The following is a 16467-nucleotide window of genomic DNA, read 5'->3' as shown; positions in this document are numbered from 1 at the left end:
TTATATTGCCCGCTTATAAAATACTTATCGTAGCAAGCAACCAATCAGAGAGGAACAAATCAAATAAATTAATAATATAGTTATATAATACTATCTCAACAGCGCCATGCATACACTCCATAATCAGCTATATAAAAAAATCTGCAACCATGTAGTTTCTAAAAGCCCTCTTAATTTATTCCTTTGGATCAAGCTATCAAGATTAATTAATGGGTGTCACTTAAACTGTGAAAAAGGATCATAATTATGAACCAGAGGATTTTGAGAAGAAGATGACCCACCAAGATTACTAGAACCAGGACCAGAACCACCGTCAGAAATATTATTCCGGTAATACCCATTCATCATTGCACCATCAAAAACGCCTTGCGGGGGAGGAGGAGGAGGAGCAACCATCGGAAACGTCGGCATAAACGGACTCATCATACCATAATTTCCATAATTCCCATAATCCAAAACTCCACCAGTACTACTCCGCCGGAGAATCGGCTCACGAATGGAGCCACGATCGTTCTCCATTTCCCGGTAGCGGTTCATAAAGAGCTTAAGCGGCTCAACATAGTCGTCAAACCCTAGCTTTCCCATGGCCCAAAGAACATCCTCGGCGGTGATAGTCTTGCGCTGCTCGCGCTGGCAACGGTCGTTGGCTTCGCCGGTGATGAAGCTGATGTACTCAGAAACACATTCTTGAATAGTCTCTTTGGCATCGTCGGAGATTTTGGCGTGCGGTGGGAGGATTCTGCGCATGATTCGTATCACGTTGGCGATGGGCATGTACTGGTCCTGTTCGCGGACCAAGCATTGAGAAGCTGATGGCTGTGGCGTTGGAGCTGTGTTGGACATGATCATGGGAGTGTTAGGGTTAGGGCTGAGTGTGTTTTGGAGATTTATGTTTGATGAGTTCGTTGCGTGCATTAAACCTATGCCTGAAATCAAAACAGTAATGAACCCATTAATCAAGACAACAGTTTTCAAAGTAGTCAAACTCAAAATGATTTAATTATAACAACAACAAAATCGGCTTAATGTTTAAAAAAATAAACTCTTTTCAGCATTTTATAAATCTATTAAAAAAAATTAAAATTTATAAAATCATGATAATTTCATCGTGAATTTATCCAATTTTGTTTCTATCAATTTAATCATCTAATTTTTCAGTTGATTTCTAAATTGATTCCTTAATTAGTAAAATTTCTTTTTCAAAAATGCAAAATTTAATTTTTAATTCAAAAATAATACTCCATCCATTTCTTTTAAAAAAAGGCTCATATTCTATTTTGTGATATCTCATTTAAAAGGTCTCATTTTTATTTTTAAAGTATCCAATGAATATTTTATTTTACCCTTCATTTAGTCATTTAAAATAGTAACTATGGAAAATTTCACTATCAGTAATAGGGTAAATTATAAAAAAAATATAAAAGTATAAAATAGATACAGAATTTAAAATTTGATTCTGCTACTTTTTTCGTTTCATTTTAGAAATTTTATTTAGTTTTACACATAAATTAACGGTAAAATAAAAACTAATTTAATAAGGATTTTCTTTTTATATAGAATTATGCTACATGTATAAGGATGTGGTATCTATGTGTGAAAACCTCATGTCTTTTTGAGCAAGAAAGTTTGCGACTGAGCAGACTCTGAGGTCAAAACGACCTCTTAAATAGAAGCATCATGCATTCAGTTTCACTGTTTTGTCATTTTTCAAGCCAAATCAGCATAAAACGACAACACAATGAGCAACGATAAATGGAAAAAAAAAAAAAAAAAGAGAAGAGAATAAATGCCAGTTCACGTGCCTGTATTAGACAAATGGGTCCCACATCAAATAGATAGGTGGGCCACATCTAAAACATATCACCCAATCCAGCTTAAGTCAAACCTTCCGTATGCTCTTTATCTATAAATAGTCATTAAATTGCTTTTTATTAAGGTTAATTTGACTATTAATTCTAATTTATTTTATAATTAAAAAATGAGTTAAAATTTGAACTGTAATTTATTGGTAATTCTAATTTTTTTTATATCGTAAAATAGAATATTTATTATTTCAAACTCTTTGAGAATAAAAATAATACTTCAAATCCATGATTATGAATTTTGGAATTTTAAAATGGAAAATGGAAAACAGTAAAGAAACTTATCATAAAAATCTCATTCAAGTTAAAAGCAATAGACTAGTACTCTAATCATCCAACCAATCACTGAGTGAGTCAGCAAGTATTGCATGCATGCGTGCCACGTCATTAACATAAACCCGCATTAACAAACAAATCAAAGTTATGAAAGTCTTACAATTAAAACAAAACCCTAAAGATATGAACTGAAGAACAAATAAATAATCAGTAAAGAACAAGCGTTACTGTGTAAACAATACAATAGTCAAAGTAGTCGGTATCTTTCATTTCCAAAATTTGGTTTAATTATCCATATAAAAGCCTAAAAGTAGCTATTACCACTATAAAAAAAACAATTCGATTCATATGCCATCAATCAAAAACTCAAGAAGAAAAATGAAGAGTTTAAACTGGATATTATCTTTAATTTGACCGAGTGATAATTTAAATATAAAAAAATCTTAATCTGTGCACTATAAGATTGTAAATAAATGGCTACATTCAGAAAAACAAAATATTTCCAAGAAAATGAGATACAAATCAAGCCAAAGTAATTAAGATTCAATGTAACATTCATTATCTTCGTATGCATGTATTAAACTTCGAATTTAAGAGATGAATCTCAATGCTTACGCATGGAAAATTCTTTGCAGAAAAAGAGATGTCAAAACCATTTTCAATTTTCCAAATAAATCTTCTTATTTTTATATATAAACGCCGGTTTATCAAAATACACGACAAAATAACACTTCGAATCGACAAATAGATTTGAAATAAAAACCAAATAAAAATAAGAACACATGTAAATCAAGATCAAAACAACAACAAAATAAAATCAGAAATGGCAAAATAAAATAAAAAACGTGGATGTACAAATATATATATAGATTACCAGAGTTAGTGTCAAAGGTGGCTGTTGGTGGTTGAGTTGCATGTCTGCGATAGCGATGGAGTCTGCCTCCACGTTCCATAGATATATAAATTTATTTATTTATTTTTTGTCTCTTCAATTGGGTTACTTCAATATTTCTTTCATTTATAGGCTGCTTCACACTTTAAACCTACACATGGCAAACCGGCGTTTCTGACTAGGAACTCAGTATAGCCGGTTAAACTCTTCTCTGATTGGCTACTCATCTCACCTTCACCGGCTCAAACAGGTGGCTGCCTGGTCAGTCAAGTCAAACCAACCTCTCTCTCAACTTTGTTGGTATTTGAAAATTACAGTAATTGAAGGTTGATTACGAGGTCATAATGGTCATCTCTGTAATTAATTACTACTAATTTGGTGGATTTTTTTTTATTTAATTGTAATTTATCTAAGTATAGTGAGTGAGAAACTGTGTATCCACTTAAACTTGCCTTACTTTGATTGCTTTCCTTTTTAGCAAATCTATACTCATTAATTACCTTCTTTTCTTCTTTGCCAAGTTCACTTTGATTATTGTCCATTTTTAGATTATTTTCATTTCTTTTCTATTTATAAAAAAATTATATTTATAAAACGTTCGAGAAGATTCGAAAATCAAATTCTAAAATTTGATATTAAACATATTTTTTCCATTAACATGTTTGATTCGCAAATTTACTTATTAAAAAATAAATTATTAAATTGTTTTGCTGGAAAAAAAAGTCACCAATCGAAACATAATACTCACCCACAAATTGATTTGTCATATCAAACAGTCATGACATTTAATACTACTACTAGAAATTTTACTTTTAGCGATGGATTTTTCCGTCGCTAAAAGCAGGAAATCCGTCTTTAAATTACTTAAGCGACAGATTACCGACGGACGCAATCCGTCTCTAAATTACTTAAGCGACGGATTACCGATAGACTCAGATTTTTGATAGCTAAATTATTTAGCGAGAGAACAAAAAAAATTCCACTAATTTACGCATTATGACACAACCTCAGCTATAAAATGGACAAAACTAGTTAGTTTAGATTTTTATTTTTTATTTTTCCTCAATATATGTTCGTTTTGATAGAAAGTAATTCTCTTGTAGATTACCCATATGTGGTTATTTTTCATTCTAAAGTTTATAATGTCATGAGAAATTAGATAAATTGGCACCATAAAATCATTTACTAAGAAAAATCAAAGATTCCATATACGATACTAACAGTTGGTTCGTACTTTGAGAACGTACCATCACAATATTTAAGACCACCTAAATTTTTATAACAAGTGATTTTCAAATTTAAAAGACGAATGGGAAAAAATTTATAGAAAAGAATAAAAATTTAAATATTTATAGAGAGCTAACATAAAATACATAATTAATGTTTGGATGAAAAAGAAATTAAATTACCTTTATAAATTAAATAATTTCTTTTTAAATCAAGAAGATTCAAATTCCAACATTTTCTTCCTCTTTTTTTATTTAAAAGAAAAAAGAAAACTTTTGTTGGGAAGATGATAAACACAACTAAAATTACAAATGGAGCAGAATTATACAAAATCTAAGTGAATCCAAGTAGTGATATGGAAGAATCCATTAGTTTGTTTGGAAGCTAGATAACGGAAACGGAAAACGGGAAACAGAAACGACACGAAACGGACACGAAAAAACAAAAAAAAATAAAATAAAGGACACGAACGTGGAGAAAACGTGTTAATAATAAATTTATAGGGATACTATTAGAAATTACAAAATGTTATATACATACCAATTAATAAAATAAATCAAATATAATCCAACAAAAATAAAAAAAAAATAAGTTTTATTGTAAATGAAGTAAGCAATAAAAATTGTGGGTAATTAATTCAAAAAAAAAATATTTGTTGATAATTCTTTAGGTGTTTTTTTATAACTATATTTTTTATTTACGGAAACGGCCCAAAATGTTTTCTTATGAGTTTCCGATTTCCGAAATAGGACACGCAACTTCATCAAAGTTTATGTGCTTCTTAGTTTGGAAGTCAGTGAAATTTTATAATATTTTATTTTGATCATGATGTTATAATTTATTTCAATTTAATAATTAATCTTTTATTATTATTTAAGAGGGAGAATGCTTGTGAGAGGAATTGGACTCGAAATTTCTAATTAGCCTTAAACTATTGGAGTTACCTCTCATTGGTTTAAGTATTAATTTCATTATTACATAAATGTTTTATTTTATCTTATTTCAGGCTAAATATTACCTATATGTGACAATCAGTGTTGAATTTTAATTATTTAATAATAGAACTATTATTATTAAAATTATTATGTATTTTAATAATAATTATTAACAAGATTGGAATATAAAATTAATACTAAAACTAATAACTATTAAAAAGTTAATTAATTCAAACTATGTAATTATAAAATACTAAATTGATAATGGATCAAAATAAATAACACACCATTTTACAAAAGCCACTAGTAAAGTTTATTATTATAAAATTATAATAATAACATCTATTATAGCTAGTTTACTTGTTAGAGTTATATTTATTTTTTATTTTTTACTATCTAATAATAGAATTAGAACTATAAAGTTATTTTCTATGTTTATTGTTACTGAGATTGAAGTACTACATATACTAATACTAAAATTAATTGAATTCTTAAAAATTAAAGTATAATTATAAAAATTTCAAAGTCAATTGAAGCTACAACAATTTAAAATAATTATTAATTAACATATCAAATAAATTACACACATAAAATTACAATAACCACTATTAAAATTTACTCATTGTAATTAGTTTAATAATTTATTTCACAATATTTAATAATAGAATTGTAATTATTATCGTTTTTATTACTAACTACTATTAACATTTTTTTTAACATAACTATTAACAAATTTTAGTGGGATTATAATAATATAAGAAATACTAAAACCAATATATAATAATTTAGTAACAATCAAATAACTACAAATGATTAAATTAAATTTAAATGATAAGTAATTATAATAACAAATTAAATAAATAACACTCATATGCATACTACGTGACTAACAATTACTTATAACTAATCGACCTTCCCTCTATATTGTTAAAAAAACATAATATTCACAAAACTATTTTCTAGAACATCATAAATATATCAATACATGAACAATATATGTCTTCATATATATCTCAAATTATACTACAAATTATGTACATTTATTTTGTCCACTCCTCCAAACAGGCAAAACAAGCCCCCAATAACAAGTAATCAAAATAAAACCCATTGTCAAAATATTTGCACCTTTTGAATCAAACCGTTTCCAACTCTTAACCCTAACCCTAAACCAATACTTCAAACAAACCTCACAAACAATACAAATTCCTTGCAAAACAAAGAATTTGGTTACTTCCCAAGTAGGTTTTTTGCCACAAGTAATGTAATAGAACATAAGCTCATGCATTATACCAGAAACAACAAGTGTAATAATTAAGCTCAAAATTTTTGCTGCTTTAATTCCAAGAATACCCTTTAAGAAATCTTGAGTTGGATTATAAATTGTTTGCCTTAAAATATTTGAAGACAAACGGTTCCATCTTCTACCCCAAAAATCTTGCAAAGATGTAGCGAAATAAGGTTTGTTAAATAGTTGTACAAGCTCATATTTTAGGGTTTTAGAAGGGTTATCTTCTTTGATTTTGATCGGAAAAACAGAAACGAGAACAAAATCTAAGTAATTTTCGCAGGCGAAAAGCGAACCTTGATCGAAAGAAAAGAGTAAGAGTTTGAAGGAAGTGATCCAAGTGATGAAAAATGAGAAAATTCCTCTAAGTAAACTAGAATGAAAATTCCAAGGAAATATATAGAAAATGTAGAATACAGGAAAAATAAATGTGACTCTTGAAAACCCTTTTGGTATATAAGTAGCTAAATAATAACAATAAGCTAATGAAGCTAATAGAAGAGCTATTGGATTAATTTTGGAGTTATAAAATTCTTCCTCCATTTTTTTCTTTCTATCTAACTTTTTTTTTTGAGGTAGATTAAGTGGTCATTTTATATTCAGAACGGACAGTGCAATTGTTATGATACTAAAAGGTAGCCCCTAATTTATGAGCAAGTACAACTATTGTGAAAATCATATGTTGATAACTCAAAAGGTTCAAATATGCCCCTAATATATAGGTTGGAGTACAAATAAGCCCCTCATGACTTTTTTGAAAGAAAAAATAAATATACCTTTTTATTTATGTTTTGATAAGTGGGGAGGGGAGCGTTTGTCGGAGGATTTGAACCACGGCCTTGACAGTTTGATGTCTGATGCTTATACCATTTGAGCTACAGCCTAATGTCTACCTAAGTAATCTGCAATTCTAGAGTTTAGAGTTCTTTAAAATTAATATCCTTAATCTAAAATTTTAAAATTAAAGTTTTATTTGAAGATAAAAGTTGATAAAAGATAAAAAGATTCAACTTTTAAAAGTGATTTTGCCAACAAAATACATATCTTGTTGCTCTATTTCTACCCGTTAAAACACAAACAACTCCAGAGAAGCCTGACATGGAAACACTAGATATTTTCAAAAAATTCACATGAACTGCACACTGCAGCTAAGGAGACCGAGTGTGGAATATCTAGCAAAATTCACCCAGTCTCTCTAACTACAAAATCTAATTCTTCTTATATATATATATATATACAACGATTAACCGCAAACAAACAATATATTCTAAAATCTTGATTTACGCTTCCGACTATTTGATCTTGATCGCTTCCGAGATGTCTCCACACCGTTCGAGTTTCCCATCAGTGTTTTTATATCACCATTACTCAAACCATCAGGTTCATATGCTTTGATGTTGGTTACAATGGCATGGACTGTGACTTCACTTTTCGGGGCTGCGCTGGTCTTTCTTTCGATCACTGCATTCTGACCGCAACTGAAATCTTGAATTGCCTGTTCTCTCAGATTTTGCATCACAGTGTCCTTCTCAAGATCGATACAGCCGTTCAAAACCTGTACAGCAACAGGGTACAATTTTCTTACGCAACAATTGAGAGGCTAGCAAATACAGAAGCAAATTCATTCTTCTTACCTCAAAACTAAAAGGAATTTTGATTTCTGTGTATAGACAACCACATCCATCAATTAAATGGAGTTTCACGAAAATGTCAAATGTTTCTGTTGTCCCGGTTCTCCTGATGCATAAAAGTAAATAAATTTTGAAGGAAAATTTACACGAAACAGAAAAATTGCTCGGACATATAACATTCAATACTGGAAGTGAACATTAGATAACATAACGCCGTGGGTTTAATCCAGTGTCACATTTTGTACATACACGGCCGGTAAGCCCTATGGACGATCTAATAAATATGAAGAGCACATAAGTGCAGTAAAAGCAGAAGATACAAGCTCAAGGTAATTAGACGTGGTCATGGGGTTTATAAGATACCGTACTTCTAACAGTATAAAGTTTTGACTGCTATTTATATTGACTGAAATGCCCACGAGTAATTAATGCATTAATACTTCAGACTACAAGCGTATTATATCCTCATTAAATATGTTCATAAACAGCAAGCACCAGAATAGGAGCATTTGCTCACACTCAGATGCTTGATAACTTGGAATAAAGGAGATGGAATACAGAATCAGAAAGAAAATTATTAAGTACCTAATTTTATTTATTCTCATTTCAATATTCAGGAACCAAATAGCTTAGATGTATGTTTAAAAATGAGATTGAAGTAGACAAACCTTTTCAGGTTGAATGGCTGCTCATCTAGAATTGCTGCTTTGTAATTTCGTGCGTCTGGGAAGGTAACCTGGTAAAGTACCATTTGTATAATAAAAAAAGGGTAGAACTATTGTCACATATTAAACCCTGTGAAGTTACTATGTATATTAATAAGAGAATTTAGTTTAAGAGCTATTCTGAGGAGGTTTTGTTCGAAATGATATAGAATGGAATCTAAATTCACCTCAACAGATTTTATGAATGACAATGTAGCTTTCAATGAATGTACACTTGCTATCCGGAGGGTCCAGTTAACATATTTTGTATCTGTCAAGTAGATGAATCACATTGAAGTTAAAGGTCCGGACATGTCATATCTACGAAAGAACAATAATAACAAGGCTAGGCTTGTTCTTATGCAGTAAACACGTCCGACACAAACTAAAAGGCTAAAACTGAAAAATCACAAACTCAAGCATACTGAAATCATAGGCAACTCGCTCTTAATGGTATGTTTTACATACATTAATGTTGGAACTATAAATTTGGCCCGACAACAGACAGCATTACTTAAATCTTTGTTGAAATACAGTCTCTCTATATAATAGGAAAGGGCGATACAAAGGGCCAAAATTCTAGTAACTTGGAAAGTTACCTGCACTCAGAGACTGAGTTATGATGATCTGGAGCATATCAATCCTAACAAATGGAGAAATCCGCATGGTAAGGATATTCATAACTCCTTCAATAACCTGCTCCGACAATTAACAAACATATATCATAATGTATTATATGCATGTCAATACAAAATTACAATACACTACCTTATATATATATATATATATATATATATATATATATATATCCAAGATTTCTAAGCTTTTGCATATGAAGAGTATATTAACCCCTGAAGAGTAAAGAAAATGGGGGGGAAACAATTTAATGTGTGAACTTAGAAACACGAATACCTTATCTGCAAACCCATGGATCACCAAGCTTGCTTTCTTGTCCTTTGGAGTTTTCTGTAAATATGAACAGAACAATCACATAAATGAAAGATGCCATCCTAAAATAATAAACCAATAGAACAGACATTATTAACCCATGATTCTTCCATGTAACAAGTACATAAAAATGCTTAAATCTCACAAAAACAAGAATCAAACGTAACTGCTGCAAGATGAATTATATCTCTATCATTAAGGTATAGCTTACTGCTGGTTTCACAGCTATTGGAACTGAAAGCGTACAAAAACATCTTCTCTAAAATAAACATGTTCAATGATCCAGTATGCTTCCAACTCAAAAAGGACGGGAAGGCATGTTTCCAGCAACAACAGCATAGCGGCAGACTCGCTATGCTTGAAATGATACAAAAAAATTCCTGAAAGTTTGAGATAAGAGCAGTGACAGAGCTAAAAACACAATTCTTTGTTTGGTTGGAGACATTTGGCAATTCCCTGCCACCAAATTTTACCAACTCATACAAATATGTCTTTTTCTCCTTCACAGTATCACACTCTTTTTTTTTTCCCAAGCACAATCTCTCACGTGTCCTAAATATTGACTTTCACCTCCTACATGCCCTTACCCGGCCCTATCAGGCAACATCTACCTACACAAGCTCGATCAGGTATTTAAATTAGCAAAAGTAGACATCCAAGTAAAACGAAGGAGGAAACATAGTTTTTCAAAATAATACATATAGATTATACTATTACATATAGCAGCAAAAACATTAATAATAGGTTAAAGGCAATGTTCAAAATTCTAAATCTAGAAGCTCTTGCAAAGAAATTTCAAGAAAGAGTACTTTAATTTATCATTGTAATGTTGTTCTGAGAGACTGGAAAAGAATTAAGCTCTCAAGGCACTTCTAAAAAAATACGTGAACAAAATCCATATGCAAATATGGAGGGGAAATACCTGAAGATTAACAATTACAATTTTCCCCCCACCGCGGAGACATTTCAGTGGTAGATTGCACGCAGGAGTTATCTGCAAACTGTAAGTAGCAGTCAAGTCACGACAGTAAAGTAAAATGTAGCAGAGAAGAAGGTACAATTAACAAAAAATCTGCGTACCAACATAAGAATTGGTTGCAAGTTTACAAATGACACTTAACTCTGGCAGCTGGCCAGTATTCGAGCTTAAACTTGTAACACATGTAAAAATGCTTCTACCAAGATACAATTTCTTTCTGGATCCTAAATACCAAGGGTGCATATTGAACTTCTATTTTCACTTAGTTTATGTTCTTGGTGCTATTACCAACAAAGTCTAAAATTCCATCAGAGCTAGAAAACAAACTATGACCAAAATCATAGTAAATCTTCTCTTCCTTCTTCCCCCATTCCATGGTATTGGAAAATAATATAATTGAGTGGTTCGGCTCCCTTGGCTAACGCATAAGTGCAAATAGTACACTATGGTCTTTTGGTTTAAAAGATCTTGTAGTAACCAAAGGTTGAATGCATATTGGGTTGCGAAGGATACAAACTGCCCAGAGTAGTTGAAGAGACTTGTTCAATTCCATAAAGGTCTCAAATGCATTAGCATACATGAACATGGTCTTTTTGTCTTTCAATGTTTATATGCCCAAAGAGAGGGGTTGTTTAGGTTGTCCAGAAAGCCATAACTTAGATGACACATAACTACAACCTCATCAGGAGAACTCAACAGCTACATATTGTGCAATTCAAACAACCCGCCAGAGGTTCATCTGGCACAGAGCTTTAAGATGCTAGTTTTGCTTTGTTTAGACTCAACAAGAAACATATTGTGTATATCAACTAAATCAGCCAGGTCATTACTCATCCTAGTTTAGATTTTGAAATGACAATAACAATCTCTTTTATATTTAACAAAAAGTAAAGCTTTAAGATGACCAAACTGTTCATATATCAAACTAAGACAGATTCTAAATAATTTGGAAAGACTTCATTCTGAGTCAAAGATGTTTCTGTCAACCGGCAACCATTATTACCTTGTCCCTAAACATAATACTAGATCAGCCATCCTGCAGTGCTTCTCAGCGGGAAGCATCTCTTTTTGGGGCATTGCATCCTGCAGGGAGGAAGGGAGATTCTCAAAAGCAATGCTTTTAATTAAACTTGAGAAAGCAAAAGCGTTAAAGCAGGCCATCAGAATCAAATAACTCTCTTGTCTTTTCTAGACCAGATCATTAGATGCTGCATTTGGTTAAATGGTAACTAGACATTTATTTTTTTCAGTGCATGTTGTAGCTGCCCAAACTTGCTCAATACATGATTCTCTAGAGATTTTGTTTCATATCAGCCCTTGTCAATCCAAAATTTACATCAAATTTCGAACCCAAACTAAATTTTCTTACGGCATCCTCGGTGTTACATAGATATTTTTGTTCACAGCTTATTTCTGGGGACATGAAAGTTCAACCATCTTAAAGGAATTATGCATCTGCTTATAAATTTAGCATAGAATTAGACAATACAGCACAGATCAGAGAATAAAAAAACCAAGGTTAGATACCAATTTCACTTGATCAGAGTAGAGACTAAAAAACTGGAACGTTGGAACATAGAGAGGTCTAAAGTAAATGATCCACTGTCAGTCTAAAACCCTAAAGCTTTCACCTTATTGAAGGCAATCTATAGGCTTTCATCCTCTAACAAACTGAATTTGATGCTCTAAAAAATAATTGCAACTTCTAACTTCAAGATGTCAAAGTGCCTATGAACAAATTGCAACCACCAAATAAAGAGAATATTACCTCCCAGTCGAGAACTGTATCCTTTAGTTTTGCTCCACATTTCGTATCAGAGCAGCGGCGTGATGTCTCCTTCAATCCAATAGTTTCCACCTCAAAATCCCGGAAATACCTTTACACGTTTGAGAATGATTCTATTATGCATTCATAGAAAATACAAATAACCAAAGAATATTGCCTTTGACTATACAAATAACAGCAAGGAAAGACTAAGGTACAAATATCGTATATTACTCAGCTCCACATGCTGGGCAACTTTCCATGAAAGAGTTCCCATGCAACTCAGAAAGTTTCTCCCTTGGTATCCCAGACCGAAGATGGAGGCCGTCAACATTCTGGCCCAAAAGCACAAGTAGCAAACAAAAGAATCAGGAAACTTTGCTTGTTTCTTTTGAATAAGTATAAAAGCAACAGAATCAAGAAACTCTTGGTTATGATCGACTAAATTAAAAAAAACACAACAAAAGTCGGCACCAGTCTCGTAAGGCTAGCACAATTAAGCAATGAATAATAGGTGGGATTAATGGGTAAGAGAAAAAATAGAGCAGGTAATAATGGTGTAAACAGATGATAATTATATTTTAGAATGTTCCATAACTCGAGGAGCAATAGAAGTGAACGAGGTGGGTATGAAATGTTTAACTCACTAATTATGCAACAGAATGGAAAATTACTTGACTCCACTGATCTCTCTCTGTCTCTCACCCTCCATCACTCCTCCCTATCTCCTCAGAGTCCTACATGCATGATCTCTCCATATGTGAAATGAATGTTATTTAACGACTCACGTCACTTATTTAAGAAATTAATTTATGTCCCAGAAAAGCAGTAGAACATGTGGCATACAGCTGAAAAATGAGAGAAATAAGCAGTACCTGACTAATAACAAACTTTAAAATACCAGCCTTTTCAAGTTCAACCAACGCCATATGGGTTATGCTTGGCATTGCTCTATGAAATGGCAGAGATGCTTCAGGTAAAGATTTTCCCTCGCGCTGCATTCAATCAATTAGAATTAGAGGTACCACTCATAAAAACTGACTGGGATTCGTACTCTTCTTTTGCACTTTAACTGCACACTTTTGTGTTCCTTTGATAAATGAGGACATTCAATACAGCACACTTTATCTCTCTCATATTTTCTGTTTTCAGAAAACAATAGCAGAGCAATTCCTATACATTTTTTTTACTTAGGATTTACTTTGTTCCTGACTTGACAAAGTGGTTAAAATGTGTGTCTCAACTCAATACCTTATACATAAACAATTTATAGGAGAGAATATTAGCCAATATAATAGAGTAAGAAAGGCCTGAATAAAAAAAGAAGCCTAGTGGCCAACTATCAACTCTCTTAATGAAAGAAATCATTTACAAGTTCCTTAGAAGTTGCAAAGGCAAGGGGAGAAGCAGTAATTGGTCGAAGAGGCTTTAAAAAAAGAATGAGTTCATTCTAATACTGACTACTAGTAATGAGTCAAAATTTTCACCTGCATTGTCCAGATACCCTTGGGACCTCGAAAATCAGGTATGCCACAAGAAGTTGATATTCCTGCACCTGTAAACACCACTAGATGCTTACTCTGCAAGTATGAAAAAGGAACTTCAAGAGGTTGATTGGATTAAATGACGTAATACAAAGTACTTTTGTACGTTATCTCGATACAATATTTGCTAAGTACTACTCCCAATCTTCATATATTGTCCTTATTTAAAGTCCACTATTTATTGTCATTATCCCAAGAAAGTGAACTAGTCATAGTATTAATAAGGGTATAATAAGAAAATGAAGATAAATTTGTAAAAATTTAAATATTAATAGTGTTTTTTTAAACTGCGTGAAAATGACAAAATGGACAATTATTTTGGGACGGGGGGAGTATAAATTAATATGTGCAATGAACAATATGAGTGAATTTTGTAGGTTCAAACCTTTTGTATCATCTTGGCAAGTCTTTCAATCTACCAAATACAAAAATGTAGGAATTAGCAAGCAAAAATTGAGAGCACAAATAAATTGATTATAAATTTCCATTAAACATCATTTTTTCTGGGGAACATAAATACAAAATTTAGAAGCACTTATCAACATTATTAAATGCATAGAATCAGACAAATACATACTAGATCAGATATATCCAAATTCATGTAAGCAATAAGAGTGCTAATTTTAAGACACCAAATATTTTAAGTTAGGTTGATAAAGAAATCCACTCTTACAGGATGCACTTATGGCACTGCGACAAAAAACTAAAATCCAACCTAAAAGACCACAGAAGCTTTTATCGAAAATACTCAGATTCCCAACTTTTCCTTCTCAAGTATCAGAGAGGGTAAAGCAATACTAGGATGAGAACATTCGAGAACAAATGTCCAACAGTCCAACAGTCAAATGCAATGAAAACCTAGAGAGGATTAACCCTATAAAGTATAAACCTATCAAATAGCATTCTGCTCAATCTTCCCTAATCCAAGTATAGAATGGCTGCTCCACTCAGACCTGGTAAACACGTTCAAGCTATAGAAAGGCCACTAGTATAGCTTATAGGATACTACATAAAACTTCCTCCCAAATCGTGCAGTGAAGCTCATAGACCTGGTACGCCTTTTTTTTCATGCCAATGCAGCATCAAGGCATCAATGTATCACCAATACGGATAATTTGGATACTGGATACAATTTCCCAAGCCCCAAATCTCAAAAATTCAATATTTAAGTGGAAGAATATACAAGACACTTCATATGGCATTTGGTTATCAAGGACAAAGATGAGAACGAGAATGTTGTTGCAATTGCATTCACAAATTCAATCATCTCTATCCATAAGAATATAGAAATCAAAACTGCCCTTTCTGTATTCTCTTATTCCGAATAATCAAATGCAGAAGCCATACTTTGCAGTTTGCATTCATTGCTCTCTGGCAGCAGCATATTGTTCAATGAAATTCAATCTCAAGCAAGCCAAACAACCAATCAGTACATCACTTTTGTATTCACATTACCATGCACATCCTTCATTTAACATCTAATCATTACAAAAATCCTACAAACTGGAACTTAAAAATCAAAATCAAGAAAACCAAGAACAGACTCACCACATAACACACCTCAAAACCCAATAAAACCCAGCAAAACCCAGTTCAGAATACACCAAATGCAAGTACCCAGAAACTTGGATCTCATCAAACAAAACTCTACAGTACTCCAAACAAAAAATCAAATGCAAACAAATGCTAAAACCCCTGAACTTTCACCAAGGTTTAAGCTGATCATCAATTAACTATAGCACATTAACATCAAACAAAAAACATCCAAAAAAACCCCATTTTCATGGAAAGTAAATAAACAAAAAAAAACTTACTTTATCTTGTAAAAGATTGGAAGAATCAAAAAATTCTTTCATTCCAACATTACCCACATCTTCTATGAAAGAAAGCTTCTCTGCATAGCCTAATGACATGGCTAATTACACTGAAAGCACACTCTCTATCAAACCCTTTAATCTTTAAGAAAATTTGATCAAAGAATTAATGTTAGGAAATAAAAAAAAAAAGAGAGTTGAAAGAAAGGTTTATAGTTTAATTTTTTTGTTTTGATAATGGTTTATAGTTTAATTTAGTTTGCTGAAAAAAGAATGAGTTTTTAGTATTTTTTGCTTCTTTTAAGGAGACCCCCAAATAGTAGCTTATTTGCCATTCTTAATTTGACTTATGTCAGGCAACTATTTATTTCTTACGCATTATAATTACATCAATGCCCTTTTTATCCTTTTCTGCAATTTCCTGATTCCTTTTCTGCAAATTCCTGAGATTTCTAGACTTATAAATAATCGGGAAAGGGTATAAAAATGACCCTAATGTTTCCGCCTAGGAGTAAAATGATCCTGATGATTTTTAAGGTGTAAAAATAATTTTAATATTTTGAAAACTAAAATTTAGACCTTTTTGGGGTCTGATTTTGGAGAAA

General features: G+C 31.9%; 3 protein-coding genes across 3 annotated transcripts; all 3 read right to left on the bottom strand.

Annotated features, from left to right (window-relative positions):
* Nucleotides 1-61: 61 nt before the first annotated feature.
* Nucleotides 62-3104, bottom strand: LOC126669959 (nuclear transcription factor Y subunit B-9-like). Its single transcript, XM_050363609.2, has 2 exons — nucleotides 3013-3104; nucleotides 62-926 (listed from the first exon to the last, which is right to left on the bottom strand). Exons 1-2 carry the CDS (start codon nucleotides 3089-3091, stop codon nucleotides 217-219), a joined length of 789 nt encoding a protein of 262 aa, XP_050219566.1. The 5' UTR covers nucleotides 3092-3104; the 3' UTR covers nucleotides 62-216.
* A 3010-nt stretch (nucleotides 3105-6114) lies between these two features.
* Nucleotides 6115-7043, bottom strand: LOC126669975 (acyl-CoA--sterol O-acyltransferase 1-like). The gene has a single exon (XM_050363630.2). The coding sequence runs from the start codon at nucleotides 7018-7020 to the stop codon at nucleotides 6223-6225; it is 798 nt and encodes a 265-aa protein (XP_050219587.1). The 5' UTR covers nucleotides 7021-7043; the 3' UTR covers nucleotides 6115-6222.
* A 516-nt stretch (nucleotides 7044-7559) lies between these two features.
* On the bottom strand, nucleotides 7560-16129 carry LOC126670507 (NAD-dependent protein deacetylase SRT1). The gene is made up of 14 exons (XM_050364258.2): nucleotides 15863-16129; nucleotides 14434-14463; nucleotides 13992-14084; nucleotides 13380-13499; nucleotides 12739-12839; nucleotides 12508-12616; nucleotides 11743-11822; nucleotides 10683-10761; nucleotides 9725-9778; nucleotides 9412-9508; nucleotides 9001-9083; nucleotides 8777-8844; nucleotides 8112-8214; nucleotides 7560-8032 (listed from the first exon to the last, which is right to left on the bottom strand). The coding sequence occupies exons 1-14, from the start codon at nucleotides 15959-15961 to the stop codon at nucleotides 7745-7747; spliced, it is 1404 nt and encodes a 467-aa protein (XP_050220215.1). The 5' UTR covers nucleotides 15962-16129; the 3' UTR covers nucleotides 7560-7744.
* Nucleotides 16130-16467: the final 338 nt, after the last annotated feature.

Source organism: Mercurialis annua, linkage group LG2, assembly GCF_937616625.2.
Source record: "Mercurialis annua linkage group LG2, ddMerAnnu1.2, whole genome shotgun sequence".
In the NCBI taxonomy this organism is placed as follows: domain Eukaryota; kingdom Viridiplantae; phylum Streptophyta; class Magnoliopsida; order Malpighiales; family Euphorbiaceae; genus Mercurialis; species Mercurialis annua.
Note: the sequence above shows the minus strand (reverse complement) of the source record. Positions and strands in the feature narration are given on the sequence as shown.

Excerpts from the sequence above, each read along its gene's own strand:
- LOC126669975 (XM_050363630.2), bottom strand. The coding sequence starts at position 7,020 with ATGGAGGAAGAATTTTATAACTCCAAAATTAATCCAATAGCTCTTCTA.
- LOC126669959 (XM_050363609.2), bottom strand. The coding sequence starts at position 3,091 with ATGGAACGTGGAGGCAGACTCCATCGCTATCGCAGACATGCAACTCAA. Across the intron at positions 927-3,012 it reads CACCTTTGACACTAACTCTG|GCATAGGTTTAATGCACGCA; the intron begins GTAATCTATATA and ends TTTTGATTTCAG.
- LOC126670507 (XM_050364258.2), bottom strand. The coding sequence starts at position 15,961 with ATGTCATTAGGCTATGCAGAGAAGCTTTCTTTCATAGAAGATGTGGGT. Across the intron at positions 12,840-13,379 it reads TAAAGTTTGTTATTAGTCAG|AATGTTGACGGCCTCCATCT; the intron begins GTACTGCTTATT and ends CTTTTGGGCCAG. Across the intron at positions 10,762-11,742 it reads GTATTATGTTTAGGGACAAG|TTTGCAGATAACTCCTGCGT; the intron begins GTAATAATGGTT and ends TGCTACTTACAG.